This window comes from Panthera tigris, chromosome A1 (assembly GCF_018350195.1).
Source record: "Panthera tigris isolate Pti1 chromosome A1, P.tigris_Pti1_mat1.1, whole genome shotgun sequence".
NCBI classification, from domain to species: domain Eukaryota; kingdom Metazoa; phylum Chordata; class Mammalia; order Carnivora; family Felidae; genus Panthera; species Panthera tigris.
In genome coordinates, this window is record NC_056660.1 from 24,590,294 (window position 1) to 24,617,274 (window position 26,981).

The 26,981-nt window shown below is 43.4% G+C and overlaps 1 protein-coding gene across 1 annotated transcript in view; it reads left to right on the forward strand.

The window, feature by feature from the left end:
- CPB2 (carboxypeptidase B2) overlaps positions 1-26,981 on the forward strand; it is a 49,796-nt gene that overhangs the window by 1,917 nt on the left and 20,898 nt on the right. Inside the window, exons 2-6 of the mRNA XM_015538983.2 lie at positions 11,729-11,804; positions 13,989-14,113; positions 15,632-15,740; positions 19,773-19,874; positions 22,817-22,921. Of these exons, the coding sequence (XP_015394469.1) occupies positions 11,729-11,804; positions 13,989-14,113; positions 15,632-15,740; positions 19,773-19,874; positions 22,817-22,921 (517 nt within the window). The remainder of the gene's footprint in view (positions 1-11,728; positions 11,805-13,988; positions 14,114-15,631; positions 15,741-19,772; positions 19,875-22,816; positions 22,922-26,981) is intronic.

The window sequence follows — 26,981 nt, forward strand, 5'->3', positions numbered from 1 at the left end:
TCCCCTCATTCCAACTCGTTTCACTGCGTAGTACCGCCTCTAAAAAGTCTAGAAATTAGGAAGAGAGCTAATTTGATGGAGGTCGGACTTAGTCATAGTGAGTTCGCAGAGAGAAGACAGGTGGTCCGGAGTGCAGCCTGGGAGAGATGCGGGCTGGAAGCCCAGTATCACGGTCCTCACCTGCGGTGGGTGAGGGCTGATGCCGGGCCAGCCCCTCACCAGCATCCTCGGGGTGGGGGGGTGGGGGGGGCGGTGCTGGCTGCCGTGGAGCTTGGTGAGCTCACCTGCCTGCCACCATCTGGGTCACACCGTGAACTGAATTCCTAGATAAGACAATCATTGACGAGATACTCCAAAAGCTTTCCCATGTCACTTCAAAATGGCGAAAGCATATAACAGCTTAGCGGAACTAAATATTACGCAAATAAAGGACTTACGCAAAAAGATATAGCGAAGAAATGAATGAGAAAATTCCTTCATGCATGGCTTTTCTTACTATCTTTTCGCTTCAGCATACACTCTGGTGTCTGATAGCTACTTACGCTCGAAGAGAGGAATGAGACTGCGATTATATTTTAACCGATCACATGGTATTGAAAATGTTTTTATTCTTTGCGTATACCGTGGTGGTACCTGTGTATGGGGGGATAGCTGCAGCTTTGTGGGCGGATGCATATCTGATTCCTCCCTCCCAGCCCTCCACTAGAAAAAAACATTCCAAACTTTTCTTTCCGTGAGTAAATATATATTATATATATATATTTATATATTATATATATATATAATATATATATTTATGGCCTATTAATTATATACGGCCTAAATTATACATATATTTACGGCCTATTATCGAAGCTAAAAGGGAAATCTAATTTCATTCAGGGCGAGAGACTTTGATGAATTATCTCTGGGGGCGAGAATACAACCCCTTCTAAAAAGAGCTAACAGCCTGGCTTTTCCCTAAAGCTGTTCTTTGTTACCGTTTTCTTGTCGGGATCATTTTCCTAATAACGCTTTGTGTTCGGGCAACCTCTTAGGGGCTGATTTGGAGGTGCATTTTGATACGTCTCATCAGTGAAACGCCCCCGGAAAGAGAACAAAAAAACTTTTAAAGGCATAAATGCCATATGCCAGAGAGAAAGGCAGGCGAGCAAACAAACAAAAACCGAAACAGGTCTCCGTAGTCAGTTGCTATTAAAGGCCAAACACCGGAAAGGGCAAAAATGAAATACTAGCAAGAACCTTCTAAACAGAGACATTAATTGTGTTGTGCTCTGATTACCTAAGTGCAGCCTGTCAGCGGAGGCTATTTATTTGAAACAGACAAGTGGGGGAAAGTGCAAAGAAAAGGAGGACAAAGAATCGGAGAGTGGAGGATGGTTGAGGAGACAGGGCTTCTGAATTATTAATAGACCAGAGGACTTGTTCCTTCTGTCGACTTCGTACACTATCTGCCGCCTGGAGAGCAGTTTATTCTCTTTCCCTTGGTTCCCCCTGATATATTATTTTCATCTGAAGGAGCAGGGCACCATTGGCCTTAAAAAGCTGTAGTGCATAAAACAAAATTGTAGCCTTGAGCTATGTTCCATTGTTCAGAGGCGTCTCCCCAGCTTTTCAAATTCAAACATAATCTTTCAGAACGAGGGCAAATGTGAACCTTCTCCTTGTAAACCATAGCAGGGGACAGAGCTTGATGAAAATAATCATATTCTTAGAGGGGAAGCAACAGAGGAAATGCTGTCTAGTATTAATCTGGAGATAGCCCCGGAGCTGCGACTTACAAGTTATGCAGCCTTGGACGATTTACTTGTCCTCTTTGAGCACTGGTTTATTTTTTTGCGTAAAACGACCTGTTATTTCACTGTGCTTACACTTTTAATTCTATATTTAATGCAAGACTGGGTTTTTTTAAATTTTCAAACGGCTATTAGTTAAATCCTGTAACTGTATCACTTCACAGATGCAATCAAAACATGTCTTTATGTTTTCGTGTCCCTTTGCCCCATTACATTCCATGTGACGGAATAATCTTTCTCTGCCCCTGCAGGGAAAGTGTGCAAATTCTGACTTTTTAGTCCGCTCTCAAGTAACTGATAATTTTGGGGTCGTGTTAACGCACAGACAATCTCGATTTAGAGACTAGAATATTGGGTCCACTCTAGATATTATGCAAATGTCAGGCTTTAGAGGAAAACAACCCTTCATCCCTCTCCATACATACACCTGACCCTTTTTCTCATTAGTCCTTTTCCTGGGCTTTAACTTCTCCGGAATGTTTAAGATTCCTTTGCTGAGGAATTTTCCAGACCAGGGATAGATGCATCTCTGGCAACTCCATGTTTCACCCCTAGGAATCTTGCATTCACTCCCAGGTTCTTGCCCTGTGGGTGACACTATCAGTCAACATCTGAGTTCTAACTAAGCACCATGAGGGGTTTCTTCGTTTGGCTTTAATTACTCTCCAGCCAGCTAGAGACCGGGTCCATTCAGGTTTAGCTTCCTCGGAAGCAAGCCAGGCACGAGTCCTTGCGTCTCTGAACTTGAGGGAACATGTTCAGACTGTGCCATTACCCCTCGGCAGTCCTCCCTCTTAGGTGGAAATGAAGTAAGTAACGCCCCCAAACTTCATCCCCTTTGGGAGAAGGGGTACTGACCGAACTGTGACAATTTGCTCCAAAGAAATATTTGCACCACTCTCCTCCCTTTCTCTGCTCAGACCACTTTTCATAGCCTCTTTCTGATCAAGTAAGGGGGCATAGAGTCAGGAAGCTGACTTTCAGGAACTGTGTAAGTTCTCCATTAGGTGACCTGACAGGACCCTCGTCCCACTCCCTGATTCCATGGTGCTGGCACGTTAGCCAAACAGATGGCGACAGAAGAGTGTAGCTCATCACAGCTGGTGAACTTGGACACATTGGACACTTGGACACATTAATATATTTTATGGTGTGTTCTTACTGTCATAATGTTAGCCCTCCCCTTTTCCCAATTTATGCTTCTGTATTTTCTCAATTTTTTTTCTCAACACAGAAACTCATTGGGATAACACACGTTTTTACCTTTACCTTTTCTTTTTCTTTCTCTTTCTGTTGACTCACTTGGGTCAACTACATTGGAAAAATGCCCTCATCTTCTAGTCAACACAACACTTCCCTTACATGGATTTGGAATTCGGCCTGTCTGAATAATGGAGAGGTCATCGCTTTGTAAGGCATCCCATCCCATTGTTAGCGTCACTCGTCAGGAAGTTCGTTATAATGAATTATAATTCTAATGATAAGGATTTACTTATATGACTGCCCGCTTTTTTGTACCTCACATCAAAAGGGGGCTTGGAGTTTTTTACTCTTTGGTTTCAATTCCCCAGATGGGGCCCAACCACCTTGTAAATAAGGGCCACAATCCTGACCCCAGGTTTTAAGACCGTTGATTCAGGTCAGGTCCCATCCTGCCCGTTTTACTCGTTTCACTTCCTGGTACATTCGAACATAAGCCCCATATTCCTGCCCACCCGGATCACTTGTCATTCCTTGAGGTCTGATTTTGCCTTTCCACTTACACATCAACACTTATACCATTTCATCTCCGACCCATTTGCCAAACTTCCACCTGTCTCGGTCATCTGGCCTCACTTCCCTCTCTTTGCCAGATCCTGCCCACCTCAGAAGTCCAACTCAGAGTGCCTCCCCTCTCTGACGACCTCAGCCCCAAATGACTTTTGACTTTGCATTCTTGTAACAGAGAATACAATCTCAGAGAGCACTTACATGGTTTATCCCACGCATTAGATGTTTGTATCTGTTGTGGAATAGTTTCCCCAGGAAGCGGGCTCTGAGATAGAGATTTTGCAGGTAGGAAGTTTACTGGAAAGTGATCTAGGGACCAACATTTGTGCAGGAATGAAGGAAAGAGAACTGGGCAGAGAAGGGATTGAACGGTGACACAGTCACACAAAGGCCTGGAGTCAGGAAACTGACTTGTCCTTGCAGAGCTGTCCTTGCAGAGCTGAGTTGTCCTTGCAGAGCTGTCCCAAACTGGGGCAAAGGGCATATGCCTCTATAACCCATATTTATTAGTGGGATGTGGACTGTACTTGGGAGGGGGCATGACCTTGGCAGCATGGCCTTCTTCGGTCAAGGAAGAGTCCTGGAAAGGGACTCGAGTGACAGCTGCCAACACTTGCAGAGCTGGGAAAATGAAAGTTCTTTCCTGGATGGGGACCTGGGGAGCACAATATGCCACCTCCTACAGTTCAGTTTTTGTGCCATTCAGATCAATCTGCTTCAAAAATCAGCTTTGGGAGCAGCTCCTCTGGGATTCTGGGTGCTCTCTTCCCCTGGAGGAAAGGTACGAGAGGAGCATTAGTGGAATGAACTGCATCCCGCCACAGCTATACCTGGTCTTGAGACAATAAGCAATACTCACCATTTTCCTTTTCTACAGTCCATTCTGTTTTCCCCCCAGCAGCACCTACCATGGTCTAGGCAACGCACCTGGTGAAATGACCCAGACCTTTGACCTTCAAAGGTCTCAGCCTCCCATCACCATGCCCTCTTGAACCGTGGCTGTTGCACTCGTCCATATACATCAAAATGGGACAAGGGAGTATTATAGAATGCCTAAGCTTATCAAGAATACCGAATGTATTCTTCCCTGCCAGCTCAATTGTGTACATGCACCCCTCAATATCCTCCTGATGGTCAAAGTCACTTACACCTTCCAGAATAACTCTTCTCCTTCCTGATGATCTTTGGGGACAAGGAGACTGCAATAACTGTCTGTTTAACAAGACTCTTGCCAAGACTCTTGCCATGAAGAAGCTTTTCTTCTCTGGGAACCAGAAATTTTAAATTTACAGAGCTGTATTTATAGATTTCAAGTACAAATTCCCCAAATTCACCTGGAATGATGGTAAAGAAAGCTACTTCAATCTGGCTCCTGGAACCATGTATTCTAGCTTGTGGGGACACCACACCATATAACGATTATTGATTTAAAATATGTATTGCATCCTAAGAGGATGTTGCCTCTTTCCAAGCTAGCACCTCAGCTAATCCATTCTAATGGCTGTATGAGGCTGGCGGCTTCTGAGTGGTGTGGTAGGTGATATGCCCAGTGGATCCCACAGTAATGTGCCCATTCTGCACATCCCTTGTTGTAAAGTGGATCCCCTAATTGGTTACAGTATTAGGTGAGATCCAGTATCGACCAAACACTATGTAAGTCCTTGTATGGTAACATTAGCTGTGGCCCTGCAGGTAGAAGAGGCAAATCAAGACCCAGAGCAGAAGGGGAGCAAAGTAGGCAATTTCTCACCAAGCGGTTGCTTGGTCTCTTCAAGGTATAGTGCTGATTAAAGGGCTTGATTTTGGCTTCTGTTGCTGGCAAGTTGGACATTTGGCAACAAGAGTTGCCCTATCAATCTTGGTGAGTAAGAACCCATCCCGCGGGGCCACGCATAGCTTCACCTTTGCCATCATGGCTATTCTGTTCAAGGACCCTTTGTGCCAGCACTGGGGTGACTGTTGACAGAGGCCGACTGACATCAACTGCCCACTTATTTTGTTTACATAGTTATTGAGCGCCTATTGTTTTGTGGGTGCTCCATGTTAGGTGTTACAATGTGCTACAAAGATTGTACTTTCTCCCCACTTCCATAGTCCTCCACGAAGCAGATGCCAAGGTGGGATGAGACATGCAAGAGATGTATTGAGAAAAGAGAGGAAAAAAGCGAAAAGGGGATAAGAAGAGGTTCTAGGGAGAGATGTGAGACTGCAGTGCAGGTTTGCAGTGGAGGAGAAAGAGGACAAAGCAAAGTGGAACACAGAAGGTCTTAGATCATAGTGCACTTCTAAGAAAGGTTTTGCAAAGTTGATAAGACAGTTCTTGAGCTCACGTCACCCATCAGAAGAGCCCCTCATCTTTCAGCAGTGAGCCTGCATTAGTATCCCCGCCATGCTCACTTATTAGCTGGATGCAGCCAGTGAAAACTGTGGCCTTAGCACTAACATGAGGACAGATTTCCAGCACAGCAGCTGGGGCCTTCCATCAATTACACATATTACAGCTGGTGATCCTAGAGGTGTTCTCAGGGCCACTCCACTCCTCCATTAGCTGGTCATAAGGGACCTCCACATGTGGCAGGTGTCAGTATGAGCTGAGAGAGAGGTCCTGGTGTAACAGTAGGGGATGCCACAGGGGTCTGGGCCACCTGCTCAGGCACCTCATTTGTGTCCCCGAACCCTACTCGCGCCCGATCCCGGATGTTCCGCTTCTGTCTTAGGATGGTTTGCTGGTCGGCCCACCCAACCTCACGACGTGACAACTGTATTAGTTTCCTATTGCTACTGTAACAAATGAGCACAGGGGAGGGTCTTAAAACAACACAAATTTATTTTCTTAGCTTTCTGTAGTTTAGAAATTAAAAATGGGTCTCGCCGGCCTGAAATCAAGGTGTCAGCCACCACTGTGTTCTTCTCTAGAGGCTCCGAGGGGAAAATCTGCTTCTTTGCTTTTTCCAGTTCCTAGAGGACACCCTCATTCCTTGGCTTGCGGCCCCTGCTTTTACCTTCAAAGGCAGCAGACGCAGGTTGAGTCCTTTTTGCATTGAATTACTCTGATTTCTTCTTGGGCCAAGTCTCCCTCTGCCTCGCTCTCTGTCTCCTCTCTCCACTTTTGAGGATCTTTGCAAAAGCACTGGGTTTACCCGGATAATCTAACACGATCGCCTCGTCTCAAAATATCGAACTATATTTGCAAAGTCACTTTCACCATGTAAGGCTCACAGGTTCTAGGGACTAGGACATGGACATTTTAGGGGGCCATCATTCCGCCTGCCAGAGTGCATATGACAGGACACAGGTCATGATGGGTGAGACTGACTCCTTGACCACGAGTTACCCAAGGGTCAGGCATTCCCTTTCTACCAGGGCCCAGTAGCATGTCAGGAACTGTTTTTTTTGTTTTTTGTTTTTGGTTTGTTTTTGTTTTTTTTAACATTTATTTATTTTTGAGACAGAGAGAGACAGAGCATGAACAGGGGAGGGGCAGAGAGAGAGGGGACACAGAATCTGAAACAGGCTCCAGGCTCTGAGCTGTCAGCACAGAGCCCGACGCGGGGCTCGAACTCACGGACCGTGAGATCACGACCTGAGCCGAAGTCGGACGCTTAACCAACCAAGCCACCCAGGCGCCCCAGGAACTGGTTTTTTTGAAAGGTGTATAATTCTCCTTGGCAGATGTCATGGCCTTGCTGTAGGTATCTATGCTGTGACCCTCCTGTTGGGACATGCCAAAACCTCTAAATGGCATCTTTTCCCACCGCAGAGGCCTCTAATCCTTTGTAGTCTGGCAGGCCATATGGTCCAAGTGTCAGGGCTTCTTATGCCACAGCCTGAAACTTTCTTCTCTGGGCCTCTCAGTCACAAAGATGATATTCTTTCCTGTTACCCAAGAAATGGGTGGAAACAGTATTTCCAGGTGAGGTAGATCCAGAACCCGAGACCTCCCAGGAATCATGCTCCTTTCCTTATCAGGAGAAGTATAAGATGTGCGCTTCCTTTGGGAGGGAATTCCCCAGGCTATCCCAGATCATGAGACCTTTAAAATTTCCCTAGTATGGGGGTGCCTGGGTGGCTCAGTCGGTTAAGCGGCCGACTTCGGCTCAGGTCATGATCTCGCGGTCTGTGAGTTCGAGCCCCACGTCGGGCTCTGTGCTGACAGCTCAGAGTCTGGAGCCTGTTTCAGATTCTGTGTCTCCCTCTCTCTGACCCTCCCCCGTTCATGCTCTGTCTCTCTCTGTCTCAAAAATAAATAAACATTAAAAAATTGAAAAAAAAAATTTCCCTAGTATGGCTCAGAGTTACCTGAGTACATTTGCCATAAGTTTGTTTGGGAAGGGACAGAGGAAGTCACGATCATATACCCTTTCTATGCCATTGCAGGGTCTTTCCTTGTGGGGACCTGGCTCCCCACTTCAGGCAAGAGATTCCGGGTCTACGAACTGGCCTGCATCCTGGAAACCGGGCGATGGGTTGTGACTCTTGATTGGGCGAGCTGCCCTTAGCTCCTCTCATATTCATCCTTGATTATTTTGATTGTAAAGGTTGGGCAATACTTTTGCTGACAGGTATTTACCTTGCTTCTGGGAACTCTGTGTACTCTTAACTAACCCCGTAGATTTCCGTGGGTCATGCCCTTCTGGCTGCCACGCCGACCTTGCTGTTCATTAAAATAATTGGGCCCAGCTAGTCAAGGGTGGTGAAACACTGCCACCTGGCTTCTATTGTGTACCTCTTTCAACATCCCCATTGTTATTCTACAATGTCATCCCTTACCGTCAGCTCTCAGGATCTACTACCACCTAATACCCTCTTTTTTTTTTTTTAATTTATTTTAGTGTTCATTTGTTTTATTTTATTTTATTTTCCTTTTTGATGTTTATTTATTTTTGAAGGAGAGAGAGACAGAGCGTGAGGGGGGAGGGGCAGAGAGAGAGGGAGACACAGGATCCTAAGCAGGCTCCAGGCTCTGAGCAGTCAGCAGCCCAGAGCACCCCCCCACACCCGACAACGCGGGGCTCGAACCCGTAAACACCGAGATCATGACCTGAGCCAAAGTCGGAGGCTTAACCGACTGAGCCAGCCAGGCGCCCCTGTTTATTTATTTTTGAGAGACAGAGAGGCAGAGCGCAAGTGGGGGAGGGCAGAGAGAGAGAGAGACACAGAATCTGAAGCAGGCTCCAGGCTCCGAGCTGTCAGCACAGAGCCAGATGCGGGGCCTGAACCTATGAGGCATGAGATCATGACCTGAGCCGAAGTTGGGCACTTAACTGACTGAGCCACCCAGGTGCCCCTTCTCATACCCTCTTAACTAGTAGCTAGGGTTAAGTCATGAAATAATCCGGCTGTGGAAGTGCCGAGTATATTAAGAAAGGAAAGGGACTATATCCCTAGAGAGGTACACTTGCCCATGACACAGCATTTGACATTTTAGTTAGATCCTTGGAAGGTGGTGCTAATTGCTGTTAGGACGGTTTTTGGAAGCTTGGAGAAAAGAGTGGCCTGCATTTAGTGAACTAGAAATGTCAGAGCTATTATGGCAGATGGTGAAAGAAAAGACTAAAAAAAAAATTCCCCAAACAGGACGTGCCGGGTTAGAAAACCCACCACACTCCCCTGATGGGCTCAGAGCACCTTGGAAAACAATAAGGAATGTGCTAGCAAAAGGGTGGCTTTTTCACAGAGTAGCTTTTTATAAATAAGAGTTCTTTTTTGGTGAATAAATAATCTGGAAAGGCATAAAATTGGGGAGAAAAACACCGAGATATCACCCCTTTAGAAAACATCATTAACATTTTGGTGATCATTCTTTCAAGCATTTCTTTGTATATTTATATAAACCCCGTGACCACAGAGACCTTTATTTTTTGAGAGAGAGAGAGAGAGTCCACAAGTGAGGGAGAGGGACAGGTGCAGAAAGAGAGAATCTCAAGCAGGCGCCATGGTCAACACGGAGCCCAACACGGGGCTCGGGCTCAATCCCATGACTCTGGGATCATGACCTGAGCCAAAATCAAGAGTGGGACGCTCAACTGACTGAGCCCCCAAGGCACCCCTCTTTTAAAAAGCAATCTTATTTCCTCTCTCCACTTCCCTCACCTACCCAATCCTTCGAATGCCATTCCACACCACCCAAATCAATGTTAACTCTGTGCTGTTTCTTCGTTCATCAGTTTTCTCCTGCTTTTGACACAGGTAATTTTCCTTTTTATAATTTATTTACTTTTCACAAAAATGGGATAATATTGTATAGACTTCCCCACATCTTGCTTCTCTCCCTTAGTGCATCATGTAAATCCCCCTCAGGTAAATCTAACTCCTTCTTTATGATGGTTATAGAACATTCTAGAATGTACCGACACCACCAGCGTTCAACAGTTCTGTTACTGACAAGCATTCGTGGGGTTTCTGGTTATTGTTACTATGAATGGTCCTGCAGTATCTGCCCTCGAACATATTTCCTTAAGCACTGGTTGAATAATTTAATGCTAAAACCGTTCCAGAGATTGACACAAAATTTCCTAGTCTGTTTTTTTTTTTCTGTGAGCCAGTCTTTCCTTCTTCTGAAAATCAAATCTCCAGGCTTATTTCCAGAATTTAAAATCTTTCAATCAGGCTTTCTAAAATAAAACCATCTTCCACTCTATCAAAATTATTCTCATAAATCACAAGTCAAGTGATGTCTTTTCCTAATTTTTAATTGCCTACAACATAAAGACCGATTTCTCAGCGTGCATTCACAATTTTCTCTAGAGAAGGACTGAAATAAGTTTTCAAACTCATTTCTATTTAGCTACTCTCCTATCCTACACTTGGCAACAATGAGCAGCTTGCTATTTTCCCAACAGTGCCCTTTTGTCTCCTGCCACAGTGCCTTTACACACTCTAAGTTACCCAATCATCACCTCCATGAAGCCTTTGCTAATAATGACAAGCAGAAGTTGTCATAACCTCTTTTGTATTTCCAGAGCTCTTGTTACATGTTTTTTTTTTCAATGTTATAGAATAGTACCAAATTATTTCTCAAACTTTGTACCAGTTTGTATTTTCACCAGTAGTGGAAATGATTTCCTAAAGCCCTTCCTCCTTGCTAACACTGGATGCTGTCTGACTTTTTAATTTTTCCAATTGAGTGGTTGTGAAATGGAATCCCCTTACAACTTTAATTTTTAATTTTCTGACTCACTAATAAAGTACAGTATTTCCATTCATTTATTTTTTTGTGACAATTGGGTACTATAATTCCTTTCTGTAGTCTAGATACTAATCCTTTATCAGTTACACATATTGAAAATATCTTGTTTGTTTATCTTTTTTCTCTTTATGATGTATTTTTTTATGCATCATTTCCTTCTAGGTTTGTGCTGTATTGTGTGGTAAGAGCTCTTGCCCAATTTCTATGAAATTAAAATGTGTCTACCCCAAAGAAGTAGCAATTCCACTTGTAGACAAATTCCAGCCCAATATATTCTTCAGCACAGATGATAACCTTGAACATACAATGTTGAGGGAAAGAAAATAAGATACAGAAGGACACGTACAGTATACCAATTTTATAGAGTTACATCAAGCAAACCTAAGAATGTCTTAAGAATCTACACATTCAAGAATCCATCATGTGTTCAAGAATCCATAGTACAGAGAAAAAGTAAGGGAATGAGCCAAGTGAAAATTTAGGGTAGTGGGTACCTTTTGGGATATGGTAAGGAGGCAGAGCGGGGAGGAACCCACAAGGAGCTTCAAGGACACCAATAACATTGGATTTCTTAAGTGGTGTAATGGGTTCCCAGGCATTCATTTTATTATGTAATAAGCTAGTGTTAGCATTAATATTCCCTTATGCATCAAATATTTAATTTTTAAAACTATAACTCATGCACGCACACACACACACACACACACACACACACACACAGAAGAAAGAAGTACGTACTCTGCAGACTGACTCCCATTCAAGAGAACTATTGATTTGGCAGTCGATTTGGAGCAGAAAGAATGAGAAAGTGTATGTTCTCTTTTTAACCCTTAGCCTGTAGCAAGATCCTCTTTTCTTTTACTATTTAAAGTTTTTGTTTTTCCTTTTTACAGTTACCTAGAGGATTATTTAAAAATAAACCTCATTTTAATTTTTTTATTTAACCTCAAAATTCTGTTTTATTCTTTCCCAGTGGCCAGGTTTTATCAGCTTTTCCTAGAACCTCCAGGCAAGTTCAGATTGTGCAGAATCTTACTACAACATATGAGGTAATTTTTCCCTCATTTATCTTTACATTTGAGCCTTGAATAACACGGGTTTGAACTGCGTGGATCCGCTTACACACAGATATGTGAGAAAGAAAAGTATAGTACTGTAAATGTATTTTTCTTATGATTTTCTTAATAACATTTGATTTTTCCTAGTTTACTTTATTATAAAAATACAGTATATTCAGGTGCCTGGCTGGCTCAATCAGTTAAGTGTCAGACTCTTGATTTCAGTTCAGGTCATGATCTCACGGTTTGGTTTGTGAGATCGAGCCCCACTTTGGGCTCTACACTGATAGCACAGAGCCTGCTTGGGATTCTCTCTCTCTCTCTCTCTCTCTCTGCCCCTCTCCTGCTTGCACTTTCTCGCTCTCTCGAAATAAATCATAATTCATTGTTATTAAATAACTTATTATTTAATAAAAATCTCTCAAACTTAAATTAAAATACTGTGTATAATATGTACAACATATAAAATATGTGTTCATCAACTGTTTATGTTATCGGTAAGCCTCCACTTAACAATGGGCTATTAGTAGTTAAATTTTGGGGAGCTCAAAGTTATACACAGATTTTCAACTGCACAGGAGTCAGCACCCCTAATCCCCACATTCTTCAAGGATCAACTGTATATCAGCTTCATGGTGTCTAAATTTTGTGTGCCATGTTCTCTCATATGTTGTCTGACTTAAATATAGCTGACATAAACCCCTCTTCTTATAGCCTTCTCCCCCTCCCCATAATCACATGATTTTGCCAGTGCTAAAATCAAAACATTCTTCATTTGTGCTATTGGCTTTTCAGCCAATTTCATCATAGTAGCACTTTGGGAGTGAAAGTTGGTACTTACAAAGATGTTATGATGACAGAAGTCCAATAGAACTTTGCTTACAAAATAATGGTTCTTAAAAAGGAATAGGCAGCAAAACTACAGGGGAGCGTTTGTTAAACTCTTCATGCTTGGGACCCATCTGTCCAGAATGCCTAAGGTGTAGAAAGCTGACAAGAGTTACAAGATGTCATGGTAGAAAATTGATGGCCCCCTGCTTGTCATTGAAGGTTCTCCTGAAGCAGACATCAAAACCAGATTGAAGATGCCAGCTATGTGTACTAAGAGGAATGCTTGGGAAGGACGAAGAGGAGGAAGTCAGAGATGGCAGGGGGCACTTTCAGACCAGACACAGCTCTGACACTTTTGCAGAAATGGAGACTTTGTAGATTCCGGGGCAGTTCCGATGAAGGTCTGGCTAGACCAGTGGTCAGTCCTGAAGCCAAAGCCACCGGGCTTTGGAAACCCATATCTCGCAAGAAGGGTCCTGCAAGAATATGCCCTCAGTGCCTGGTCCGTGGCTGGCTGCAGCCCCGGAGCAGCACGGCATCAGGCTCGGGTGGATCAAGGGGGCAGTGGCTGGGAAGGCCTTTCAACTATGCTCCTCTCAACAGAAGCACCGAGTGGTGCGTTTTGATGGCCATCACACCATGGACAAAGGACATACCTCTGGAGGAAGCGTTAGAGATTTAGAATCTTAGTTCTTAATCTGCCACTTCCTACATGTATGATTTTAGACATGCTGGCTGTGAGCCTTAATTTCTTCATTATTTCCACAATGGAAATAGCAACACCCGCCTCGCCTACATCAAAGCATAATTATAATGGTCAAAGGAAATTGGTGTGAAAATGCTTGAAAAAAGTGCAGTAAAGTAGAAAAAAAAAAAAAGTCAGTACTATTAAAAGTCATTGCCCAAAGCCCATAATTAGATTAAAGAAAAGGAATATCAACATGATAACAATATCAAGGACATGGAATTTTTATTAAAGAAGATCAACAGTAAATTAACTTTCTTTCTAGAGAGAATTTCATTTCTCCTTTAAACTGACATACACATCCAGCTTTAGAGTTGGGTCATAAATATATTCATTGGCTCATTCATTCTTGTCTAACCAAATATTTATTGAGTGCCTTGCATGTTCCAGGGCCTCTCTACTGGGGTCACAGAAAAGAATAAGACAAGCTCCCTGCAAAATAAATGTTTACACTGCCCCGTGTGTGAATGGGGACCAGCGGCTAGGAAATGTCTGTTTCATTTCTCCTATCGATACATGGTTTATGGCTTTAGCTATAGATGAGAAGGATACGAACAACTGTTTTCGTTTTTATCAATTCTTCCCCTTGAAAAATGCAGATTGTTCTCTGGCAGCCGGTAACAGCTGAATTTATTGAGAAGAAGAAAGAAGTCCATTTTTTTGTGAATGCCTCTGATGTAAGCAACGTGAAAGCGAATTTACATGACAACGCGATTCTGTTCAGGTAGGCATCGTTCAGTATTTCTTGAGCAGCCATTAGACGCACCTATGAGGCATTGTATTAGCAGCCAGTATAATTGCTTTCTGGAAAAAATAAATACTTACACTGAACATGACAACACGGAAATCTCTGAAGTGGACCGGTGATGAAGTTTAAGTGGCCAGCTCTGCGACCTTGGACAAGTGGCTTCACCTCTCACAACCTGGGTCTCTTGCCTGAAAATGACTCAGACTCAGTGATCTGGGGAGCCTCCTATAGTTCCTCCTTATTCCTTCCTTTTTTTAGTTCCTCTGCTCTGTGCCTAGACCTGGGGAGCAAAATTGTCATTCACTTTAGCAGGTTTTGCGGTATCTCTTGAAAAAGCAGCTGCTGAAGGGGATTCTGCTTCCTTCCTTGCTTCGCAAGGTCAGTGAACATTCCTGAACGTCTGGGCCAAACTAAACGTTGTATCAGAGGCAATTTCTGTCCAGACGCCACACCCCCTTCCTCTCGGATGCTCCTGTTAAACGTCTCCATACTATGTCCGCTGTTCAAGAGCCAGGATTCCACCTGCTATGCTAGCATTCCTGGAGGCCAAGCTCTCTCCCGCTTATCAATGGGCAGCCTTTGGATAAGACACTATGATGATTATTAGTAATATGTTATAGGTGTTTACCGCCTTCCTGGAACTGTGCTGAGCCCTTCTACACATTGCTTCATTTAGTTCTTATTTACCTCTGTAAGATAGATACTATCCTCATTAGGCAGATATGAAAAAACTGTTTCATACTCACAAAGGAATTTCTCAAGATCATAACACATAGAACATAGCAGGGCAAAGAGTTGAACTCAGACTTCTCTGATGTCAAAGCCTTGGCTTTTATCCGCTGACCCCTCCAAAAAAGGGAATAACATTAAAGTGATAGCTAACTTTCAAACTGTTCATCCCAGGCGATGCAACAGCTTAATTCACTTAAAATGTTTGCCTAGTTAACAGTGTGGCAATTCTCAAGAGAATTAAACAAGCTGCCTTTCTGGTACCTTCTCTTTCCCTGTGCTTCTGTTTCTCTAGAGACTTGATCATCTTTGGCTATGCAGAACATCTGGTGTAGGTCAGTGGCTGTCACGATGAAAAACAAAAAGAAAAGGCTTTCTGCTTCTCCTTGGTCCTCAACTGAAAACAGAATAATACAATGTTAGTCTGGATTTAAGAAAGTTGTCCATTAACCTTAAAGACACTGACGAATCACAGTCAAGGAATTTTGGTAATGGTGAGGAAAGGGTGAGTTTGGGGGGGCCTTCAAAACACATCACACAGGAGCCACTTTCTCTCAGCTGTCATGTGGGTTCCACCAAGAAGGTCTGTGAATTTCAGCTTGCTACCGCGTGAGGGGTTATTGTTTGCACCTTGATGAAGTTTACCTTGTTAAATTTCTCAGTGAATTTTTTCCCCCATGCTCACCTGTTGCTGTACCCGCAGTGGGCCGTGGGAGAATCAGAGTCCTGTTTGGAAATCAGCTGTCCCTCTGTTTCGTCCCCCAGCATCCTGGTGGAAGAAGTGGCAGATCTTATTCAACAGCAGACTGCCAATGACACGGTCAGCCCCCGGACCTCTTCCTCGTACTACGAACAGTATCACTCGCTAAATGAAGTAAGCCGTTACGTTGCTCTCCAAAATCACTATTTTAATTTAATTAGCATGGCCATTTCAACCATGGGATATTATTAAAAAACAGAATTAGTGGAAGAGAGTAAAAAAAAATTACGATTAGGTTGATTATACGGTGGTAACCTAGCCTCTTGTGGATATCTTCCCTGGGGAGGTTGCATTCTATTAGGACCCTGCCTGTAAGCAGGCTGTTTGTCCAGAGTTGAGAGTGTCTCTAACTGCTAGCAGTAACACTACACGTAAAGGAACAACAGGAAATAAAAATAGGGCCTTTTTATTGACACTGCCCCAAAGAAATTAACAGTCTAATTAATCATGTGTCTTTGGACTATTACCCTGATAGTATTCTTTTTTTTTTTTTTACCCTGATCGTATTCTTACTGAATAATTGCTACATTTTCTCTCACTGAATTAGAGGAATTTACTCACTCATACTTAGTACATGGTAAATACGTACGTTTTATTCCCCTTAGGCGGAATCTATTTAAATGAATAATGTTACTGATGATAATACCACTTGTATTTTTTTTAACATTTATTTATTTTTGAGACAAAGAGAGACAGAGCATGAACAGGGGAGGGTCAGAGAGAGAGGGAGACACAGAATCCGAAATAGGCTCCAGGCTCTGAGCTGTCAGCACAGAGCCCGACGAAGGGCTCGAACTCACGGACTGTGAGATCGTGACCTGAGCTGAAGTCGTACGCTTAACCGACTGAGCCACCCAGGCGCCGCTGTATTTTAATCTTTAAGAAGTTGATTTTTTTCCCTATCAGTACTTATAGGTTCCCATTTGCTACAGGGAACCTGAGAAAAATGCTGCTGTTCGGCTGTAACCTTTCATGTAACACTCTCAGAACCGTTTCCTCATATTGTTAATTGAAAGGGTAAACTCCTTAGAGGACTTTCTTTTTTATATAGTATGCTCCAAGTAATAAAAATCCCTTGATACCTTTTATTCCTTCATCGGAGTATGCTGCTGTATTGCCTAATGTTAAGTATTTTTATCATTTTTGGCTAGGTGCCCAGAAACTGTTAAGGACCATATCCATGTTTTTAAGACATCTAAGACTTAAGAAATACGAATCAATTTGCTATTTAATCTTCAAAAGCATCTGTTCCTTTCCAGTTAGTTAAACCGGAACTCGGTCGGCTTCTAGAATCCATGTGCCTGACTGATTGATGGGGATCTTAAAATTGCATCCCCTCCTTTGTCTCTCCTCCCTTGTCTCTATTCCCCTGAGACGTCTCCCCTCCAGTGTCCCCAATCTGATGCCGGAGATCGAGACGCTTGGTGGGTGTGATTTACAAAATCACTGCTGTGCTGAATTCGATGGGAAGAGGGGAATGCCTGAAAAAAGTACTTTTAAATATTTTAAGAATATTTTTTCATGATTTTGTTCAAAAAGGTGACTTTTTCTTACCTTGTCTCCAGGAGTGAGTGGGAAGGACATGGGGCAGGGGTGGGGGGGAAGGACATGACTATTAGTCTGCCATAACAAAGTGCCCCAGACTGGGTAACTTGGACCACAGAAATGTATTCTCTCCCAGTTCTGGGGGCTGGAAGTGCACCATCAAGGTGACAGCAGGGGTGGTTTCTCCTGAGGTGTCTCTCCTTGACTTGTAGACGGTTGCCTTCGCAGTGTGTCCTCACATGCCCTTCTCTCTGTGTGCACATCCCTGGTTTCCCTCTGTATGTTTATGTCCTGATCTCCACTTCTTATGAGGACACCGGGCAGGGTGGGTGAGGGCCGACACCAGCAGCCTTATTTTAACTTAATTACCTCTTTAACGGCCCTATCTCCAAATGTAGTCACTTTCTAAGGCGCTGGGGGTTACGGTTTCAGTGTATGAATTCGGAGGAGAACACAATTCAGTTCATAACAGTGACAATCCAGGAAACATTGCAGACCTCTCCTCCCTCCCCCCCTCAATCCTTAGGGTTCATAGGATCCATGGCCATCTGGCCCTCAGGAAATTCCACCAAGTCCTTCCTTCGCCCTCGCCCTCGGCATTGATCTCTCCTTCAGCCCTCACCGCGAGGTCACCTGGTGGGCAGGAGAGTTCTTTTGTCATTGATTCCTACTAGGATCCACCGTAGGGAGAAAAACAAAGGGCCAAAAAATGCTTCTCTCTCTCTCTTTTTTTTAATGTTTATTTTTCAGAGAGAGAGAGAGAGAGCAGCAGAGGGGCAGAGAGAGAGGGAGACAGAGAATCCAAAGTAGGCTCCAGGCTCAGAGCTGTCAGCACAGAGCCCGTCGCAGGACTCGAACCCACGAACCTGCGAGATCATGACCCGATCCGAAGTCAGACGCTTAACCGACGGAGCCACCCAGGCGCCCCGGCCAAAAAATAACTTCTTAAGACAAATGGCAAAAGAAGAGAGTTATTCAAAGGGTGTTACCTTCACTAGCTCAGATTAGATTGTGAGATGAACAGTTTCCTGTAAAGCTGCCTTCACACAACACAGCCTCTCTGGTTGGAGGAAATGTACCGAACCATTAATACTGAAACACAAAATAGTTTCGTGTAGTAGTTGTCTCAGGTGCACTCATGCCTTAGAAGAGTAGCATGGTAAACAAAACAAAGGCCCAGCGAGGAAATCTCTGACAGTTAGATGCCCAACACTGCAGGCACGGACAGCATTGGTATTTGGTGACAGGTGGGCCTTCGGAGAGCATCTTAATCCCCAGCACAGGACAACCACTTACCCTAGTTATGTTACTTCGAGAGGATCCACGGTGCTCCAGGTCCCGTCAACTTGAAATTACCTCTAGATAAGGTCCCAGAAATAAGGCCAAGGGTTGGTCGCTCCCATTGCAGAAGGTATACAAATACAAGCATGGCCCCTGAGAAGTTGGTCTGCAAACATGACCGAGTTCCGTCATTCAAACCCTGATTTGAAGTGGACGCTAGCCTAAAGTCAGGTCCGGGAGTTTTTGTCTCTTCCTTCCACTGTAATCTGGACAGAATCACAAACACCACTAGACTTGCAGCCAGGAGAAATGTCCTGAATCAAACGAGAGACTATTTTTCCTGCAGATTGTCCTCACCCCTGCCTCCTATCATTTTACACATCTTGTTGTGAGGGCACAGATCTCTAGTGGGGAACAACGGCGATTTATCCTGTACAAAGACAGTGCCCAGGGCCTCTTTAGGTTACTGTTCTTAGGGGCACCTGGGTGGCTCATTCGGTTAGGTGTCTGACTTTGGCTCAGGTCATGATCTCACGGTTTGTGAGTTCAAGCCCCATGTCAGGCTCTGTACTGACAACTCAGCCTGGAGCTTTCTTCAGATTCTCTGTCTCCCTCTCTCTCTGTTCCTCCCCCGCTCACTCTCTCTCTCTCTCTCAAAAATAAATAAAAATTAAAAAAAAATAAAAATGAATATTAAAAAAAATAAAAAGTTTCTGTATAAATGTGAACTCATGAATGAATGGGAAAGATTTCACACATGGAGGCAGGGATTCAATGTAATGAGCCTTTAAAAATCACTTTCAGGAGATACACTTTAAAGATTAACTTTTTCAGGGCGCCTGGGTGGCTCAGTTGGTTAAGTGTCTGACTCCAGATCAGGTCATAATCTCATAGTTTGTGAGTTCCAGCCCCGAATCACATCATGTGCTGTCAGCTCAGAGCCTGGAGCTGCTTATGATTCTGTGTCTCCCTCTCTCTGCCCCTCCCCCACTCACCCTCTGTCTCTGTCTCTGTCTCTCTCTCAAAAATAAATAAATATTAAAAAAAAAATTTTAAGATTAACTTTTCCTACTTTGTGCTAAGTTTTTCAGTCCTTTTCTACTCTTTCTCTAACCCTTGATATCTTTCAAAACTTTAATTTTATCTATTTTCCAAAACAGCAGAAGAAACACCCTGCCCCAACTGTTTTTGTTCCTTATTTTTTCCTTATGCAAAGGTTTTAAAGGGATCGCCTTACCTTGATGAAATTGTCTCCTTCCTTGGGCCAGGAAAATGCTTTGAACTTGTTCTGCGACTGACTGCTGGTTTCTGCTTTGATAGATCTATTCTTGGATTGAAGTTATAACTGAAAACTATCCTGATATGGTTGAAAAAATCCACATTGGATCCTCATACGAGAAGTACCCACTTTATGTTTTAAAGGTATGCTGTGGGGGCAGTCGCTGATCTATCCACTTTGGAGAATGTGTTACTTCTCCAATGGTGCTTGTTATAACTTGCATATTTGTCTTTGAGCTATGGAAATATTTGTATTATGGGTCTTCCTCGGTTTTAATATCCAGCTATTTGGGGATTAGTTATTACCCTTACATTTTTTCCTTTACTAATGCAGGATGGACGGGAGAGTGAAAAGCCTATTTTCAGAATCCACTCTCTCTGTTTATGTGACATAGATAAGCCATTTATTTTTTTCTCCTTTTTTTAAATATAATTTATTATCAAGTTAGCAAGCATGCAGTGTATACAGTGTGCTCTTGGCTTCGGGAGTAGATTCCTGTGATTCATCGCTTACATACAATACCCAGTGCTCATCCCAACAAGTGCCCTCCTCGGTGCCCATCATCCATCTTCCCTGCCCTTCTGGCCCCCACCTTTCCTGAGCTTCAGTGGCTACCTTCATAAAATAAGGGAGTCATCTGGATTATTTTTTCTCAAGTCTGTTATTTACTTACCACCACTACCACCAGCACCTCTGACTGCCTTACTTAGGAGGAAACAAATACAGAGGAATCTGTTGTTAGACAAACATTGAATTGACCCGGATGTAGTTTTTGGAACCAAAGAAACAGCTTAACAACCACACCAAGGGAAGGATAGGAACCAGGGCTATGTCGGGGGCCTGGGCAGTAGGACTAATGTGATAACTTCTGCTCCAATCGCTGTCCATTTGGTTATTTATTTTTAGTTGAATAAATTGGTCTTAGTAAAAGGTCAGCGACTATGGCCACAGAAAGAATTTTTGGGAGCCATGAAATCATACTAATTCCTGCCTGTTAATTTCTAATTCTGCATTTCTTTTTTGTTTGTTTGTTTTAGCTGTTCCCCCTAACCCTTCCTCAAAAAATAATTAAAAAGAAGGTCTAGACAAAAAAATTAAGCATTAGAAAATTACATTGGATTTAATAGCATTTAATTTACATAGAGTTTCCCACCATTACCTATCTAAATTGTGATAGGTGGGCGTCTTTGTCATCTCAAGTTAAGACTTTGAGTTGGGGTTTCTGGGTTTTCATCTGTTTTGGCAAGTACCTACAGTAGAGACTCAAGGCAGACATATGAAATGTTGGGTCCTCCTGGCAGCTGAGTTGGTCGATCCGATTGGATCCATGTAATTGTGGTATACACACCCATGACATTTGCTTTCAGACATGTTGTGTGTACTCTTTAGGACTTGTGTTTCTGGGTCCTAGATTTATATGTTGGAAGACCATGCTTCCCGCATGCCTCAGTCCCAGTCTTACTTGACCAAGGGTGTGCACACACTGGAAGTCTTTGGGGTTCCTTCATCTTTCCAGCATCGGGACTGGTACCAAGAGAGTTTGCTTGGCACAGTTAGACAGAGAGTTGAGTCAGGCAACTAGTCCAGACAACCCAAGGTTTCCCTTTAAATTGAGTAGGTTAAATTTGCTAGAAAGTTCTCTTTGTACTATTTCTGTCTTTGCAGTCAATGCCATTGGACTTTCTCCCTTGCTTTCTTACTGGATTATCACTAGCTCCAGGTTAGTTAAGAACAAAGCCTCTTTGAGGGCTATAGATGGCAATAAAATTTTTTTTTAATTTTTTTAATGTTTATTTATTTTTGGCAGAGAGACAGCAAGCCAATGGGGAAGGGACAGAGAGATAGGGAGACACAGAATCCAAAGCAGGCTCCAGGCTCTGAGCTGTCAGCACAGAGCCCTATGCGGTGCTCGAACCCATGAACCATGAGATCACGACCTGAGCTGAAGTTCGATGCTTAACTCACTGAGCCACCCAGACCCCCCTGGCAATAAAAATGTAACTCTCTCCTTTTCTTGTTTTGAAATTTCAACTCCGCATATTTGCTTAATCTTAATGACACTCTTCTCCCTTCCATACCCTAAAATTGCGTGGGGACTAATTTTTAAAAGCAAATGAACCATGATTCATTTTGTTTGGAGCTGTTTTTGGAATACTTCTGAAGACACCAAAGTCTATCACTGAGGGCAAATTGGGAGTTCTGATTCCAGAATTGGCAGCTTGCACGAGCTCCCTATACCATGAATCAGAGCAAGGTCTCTGTCCCTCGACCTGGTGGTAATAATTTTGTGTGAACTTAGATGTATGCTTCTTTTTGTGTGAAATAGGGGAATAGTCTATATGTAAAAAGTATGCACCCTGGGGAAAGCGGTCAGGGAGTCCAAGTTTGTCTTTGGCATCACTGGCTTCCCTTTATCTTTAAAAAAGAATTTTTTTAACATGTATTTACTTTTGAGAGACAGAGAGAGACATAGCATGAGTGGGGGAGGGGCAGACAGAGGGGGAGACATAGAATCGGAATCCGAAGCAGGCTCCAGGCTCTGAGCTGTCTTCACAGAGACCGATGCAGGGCGCAAACTCATGAACCCTGAGATCATGACCTCGGCTGAAGTCAAAGTCAGAGGCTTAACTGACTGAGCCACCCAGGTACCCCATCACTGGCTTCCCTTTCCCCATCTTTCTTTGTACTAGTCTCCCACAGAAAGCTGCCCACCTTGTACACACCCCTTTACCCCACGGAAGTGTCAAGGTACAGCCTGAAATACTAGTGTTCTGGTCTTTATTTCTACCCTTCTGCCTTCCACCCTTTCTACCCTGTGGAATGACAAGTAATTGTGGAGGAACAAAGAGGACTTGAGATCAGAAGTCCTGACTGAAAACCTCAGTCCTGCCTCTCACCAGCTACGTGAACTTAACTAGTCTCTTTTAGTTACACCAGCTTTTAATGTCCCTTGAAAATCCTCAAAGGAATGCAGAGAACAATGGGTGTTTCATAGATTTGTTGAAAGAATTAAACGCGAGCACTACATAGATGGAAATTATTTTCCTGAAGTTTCTTGTTATTGTTGTTGGTTTTCCTTGGGCAGGTTTCTAGAAAAGAACAAACAGCCAAAAATGCCATATGGATTGACTGTGGAATCCATGCCAGAGAATGGATCTCTCCTGCTTTCTGCTTGTGGTTCATAGGCTATGTAAGTATTCACATTCTCTTACACTAGGGTTTCTCAATTCGTGGCCCAAGACGACCTGTGTCAGAATCCGCTGGGCTGTTTATGAAATGCATTTTCCCAGGTCACATCCTAGGATTCTTGCCTTCAACTCTCTGGTGGTGAGGTTTGGTAATCTACAAATTCCACAAGCTACCCAGGTGACTTTTGTGCATATTTTTAAGTTTGGTAACTGTAACTTCAAGCATTTAAATCACCCTAAAGATTGTCTACCTTTTTCTTCCTGTATTTCTGGCTAGGGCTAAACACTGGAAAATAATTAAGAATTATTTTGCAATTGTAGTATGTTTACTAAGTAGAAGAAAGAACTAAAGCAATTACCTAAATTGAGTCCCAATTAATTTCTTACTCTTCTGATTTGAATAATCCAGACATCTTTGCTGTATTCTGCCCTTGGAAATTGAACATGAAGTACAACATTACAGAGCAGATCCTATTTTCTCATATGTTATAATGGGAGATTTTGTCCCTGAAGGAGGCCTTGGCAGCAAAAAAACCATATATAAGACAAAGAGTATGGCATAAAACCAAAAATTATAATGGCTATAAAGCTGTATAATAAATGAATACAGTAAAAATTATGCTTCAGCTCCCATAAAATGGGCATAAATGTTCTCTATATTGATTTATACAAAGAGCCGTTACCACTGGAAAACTAACTTAAAATATGTCCTTCTGCTAATGGTGATTGTCTCTGTATTCACAGGGATACAGCCACACAAAATAGATTTGTTTAAAAAAAAAAATCAAAAGATAGTCACTTCCATTGATCTGTCTTAACCCATGACGTACATCAAAAGTGAAAATATTTCTGCCTCCACTGGGTCTTGTCAGATACAACACCTCTACCTCTCTTCCTTTGCCTCACCATCTGCTCTTACCCTCTGATGGGAGCTGCAGCCTCCCTGAGCCTTCTGGAAAGTTCCCAGCCACCACTGGTACCGCCCTGACCAAATGAAGATAGTTCTCAATGGACTAGATCGTTAACACAGCTCAGCCATTTAGTGATCCTTCCTCAACTTGGGTGGTTTATTCCTTTTAGGTAATGAATGAAGCAGCAGTTAGTGGAGGAAGAAACGTGCAAAGCAAGCAGGAAAGCACGCTTCTTTTCCTTCCATCACTGAACCTGGAAAGGACCAGAAAGAAAGGCTAATTCATATTAGTGAAGCTGTCCCTACTTGTCATCCCTCCCCGATTGACATCTCTTGTCTCCTATTACACATGCTCTCCTCCACCCACCCCCAATTGCTGAATCTTTGTAAGATTAAAGTATTTATTCCACAAATATTTATAAACTGCCTATGAGGTTCCAGACTCTGGAGATACCATGGGAAATAAGATACGGCTCCAAAACCTTACAGTCAAGTATTTTGTCCCGACAAACATGAGGCTGATTTTTGTAGCCCAAGGCAACACAGTTCAATAAACTCTTGTTAATGGACATTTAAGAAGCTGCATCCTTGCCTGCCTAAAACTAATGTAGATCATCTGCCCTTCGTAATGATTCTAACAACCGTAGAAGGAAAAATGAAATCCTTAGCTTTCAGATTTTTGTGGTGGCAGATTTTTATACTTAAAAAGTAAAGAACTCAAAGACAAAGGGAAGTCTTAGCTTTTAAGTCTCTATAAAGAAAACCTACACCATTCCTTTCTTCTCGTACGACTACCACATGCACAACACTTCTGACACCAGATGCATGGGGACTTTCTCCATCCCAAGCAATTCTGTGACACCAGCTGGGTGTCCGACAATGTAACTCACTTCTGACACTGTCTGCCTGGAGACTGAGTCAGATCCCACAGGGTGAGGGCTCAGCCGCCACCCCCCGCCCCCCTTCACCCTTCAGATGCCAGTTGAAAGTCCAGGCTGTTATCCGTGCTTCTGACTGATCAGCTCTAAGTCAAAGGTTCCCACCACCTCCTCCCTAGGTTTGCTTCATTTGGCTAGAGTAGCTGAGGGAACTCAGAGGAACAGGTTACTTCTTGTTTGCCAGTTTATTATAGAAGGATGTCATAAAAGATACAGATGAACACCTAGGTAGAAGAGATGCATAAGATAAGGTCTGTGGGAAGGGGCATGGAGCTTCCCGGCCCTCTCCAGATGAACCCCTCTCCTAGCACTTTCCACGTGTTCACCAGCCCCGAAGCTCCCTGAACCCCTTATCTTTGGGGTTTTTATAGAGGCTTCACCTTGTAGGCATGAGAGATCATTAACTCAATTTCTAATCCCACTCCCCTTCCTGGAGGATATGGTTGGGGCTGGAACCTCCAAGTTCCTAATCATGGCTTGGTCTTTCTGTTGATAAGGCTCCTGCCGGGAGCCCTCCAAGGATCACCTCGTGAGAACAAAAGACGCTGCTATCACCCAGGAAATTTCAAGGGATTTCAAAGCTCTGTGTCAGGAACTGAGGTCAAGGACCAAATACTAGAACAAAAGATGCCTTCATTGCTCTTATCATTCAGGGCATTACAAGGTCTGTGCCAGGAGCCAGAGTGGGTGTGGGGCAGAGACCAACACACAAACACACACACACACACACACACACACACACGTGTGTATATATATATATATATATATATATATCGTACTCTCTTACTCTTTTCTCTAACTCAGTGTGGTGCAGTCTCAGCTTAGGAGAAACCCATTACTCTACACTTTGGGGAGCCTGAGGCCAGTCATTTCTTTCTATGCCTCTCATTCATCCTCTAGAGACCAATTTTAGATCCCTTCCACTTCTGCAAAGGCAGGGCCAAGGCTAGCTCGGGCATGACAAGCACCCGCCTGGCCCGTCATAGGAGCCCAAGGAACACGTATGGGGCATCGCACCTTGCTTAGCATTTTGTCTGCCAGCTGGCTTTTCTCAGTGCTAGCCTCCCTGTGAACCTCTGCCCAGGAGAATGCTCACGTAGCTGCACACAAAGTGGGCACCCTGCAACCTTATGGCCTCCGCAGATTTCCTTCTGCTGCCCCTTACCTTAGCTGACACGTGACTTGTGAAGGGCACTGCTTCATAGAAGCTCCATCAAGGAGACAGCCTGCTCTTTCTTTCATATCTCCATGTGCCAAGGGACCAGAGGAGTGGATCGACATTCTCCTGTCCTGCTACAGGTGTCCCCTGCTTTCCTAAAGTTCGCATTATGCCATTCACTTTTATGAAAGACCTGCATTAGGATGGTGATGGCTTTTTTCATAAAAGCAAAAACTCTCCTTCTTGCAGTAAGCAAAAACAGGTGCTGATGTAAAAGTGCTGGGAAAGTAGGGGATACTCTTCACTTTATCCCATTTTGGCTTATGGAAAGATTTCAGAGTCACCCTCTGCTTTCAGACAGCGGGGAAATCATCTGCAGTCACTGCCTTTTCCCCTGAATTCGCGATCTGATCTGATGGAACCACTCTTGAGTTTTCTTTTTACTGTCATCTAATGGCCTCCAGATAACTCCCTGGAACCTGGCTCACAATTCTTTATTCCTCTCCGATTCTTACTGTCCTTCTGAGTGAATTTAAAGTCCATGTGCGAGATCTAGCTAGTGAATAATCTCAGAAACTTGAACTCGACATCACTAAACCTAATCTCAACTCTGTGTCAGTAAACTTCTCCCATGGCTTTCCTCGGATCTCAAAACTAATTCTCTCCCTGACCTTTAGATCCAAAATATGGCTGAGGACAGTGGCCAGGAAGGATAGGAGGAGCCACTTAACAATCTGACTTCTTAATTTCCAATCCTTCTGTTTCTGTCATTCCTCACACCTGCCCACCACCCATTCACCCGTATCCTGAATGTCTTGTCCCCTCAATCTGCTCTTCAGGAATTGTAACACCAAACACCTGAAAAATTAACTCTCCTTCTTCTGAGCCACCTTGTACCTCCTGAAATTATTATCGTACTTATAGCATTGAATTCTTGCTGTTTCCTTTCCAACCTAACAGTTTTATCAGCTTGTTAAGGACAAAGATAATCTCTAAAGTCAGTGTTTGTTGTTGTTACAGTAAAACTCAGTATATTGTTTGGTCCACAGAATCAG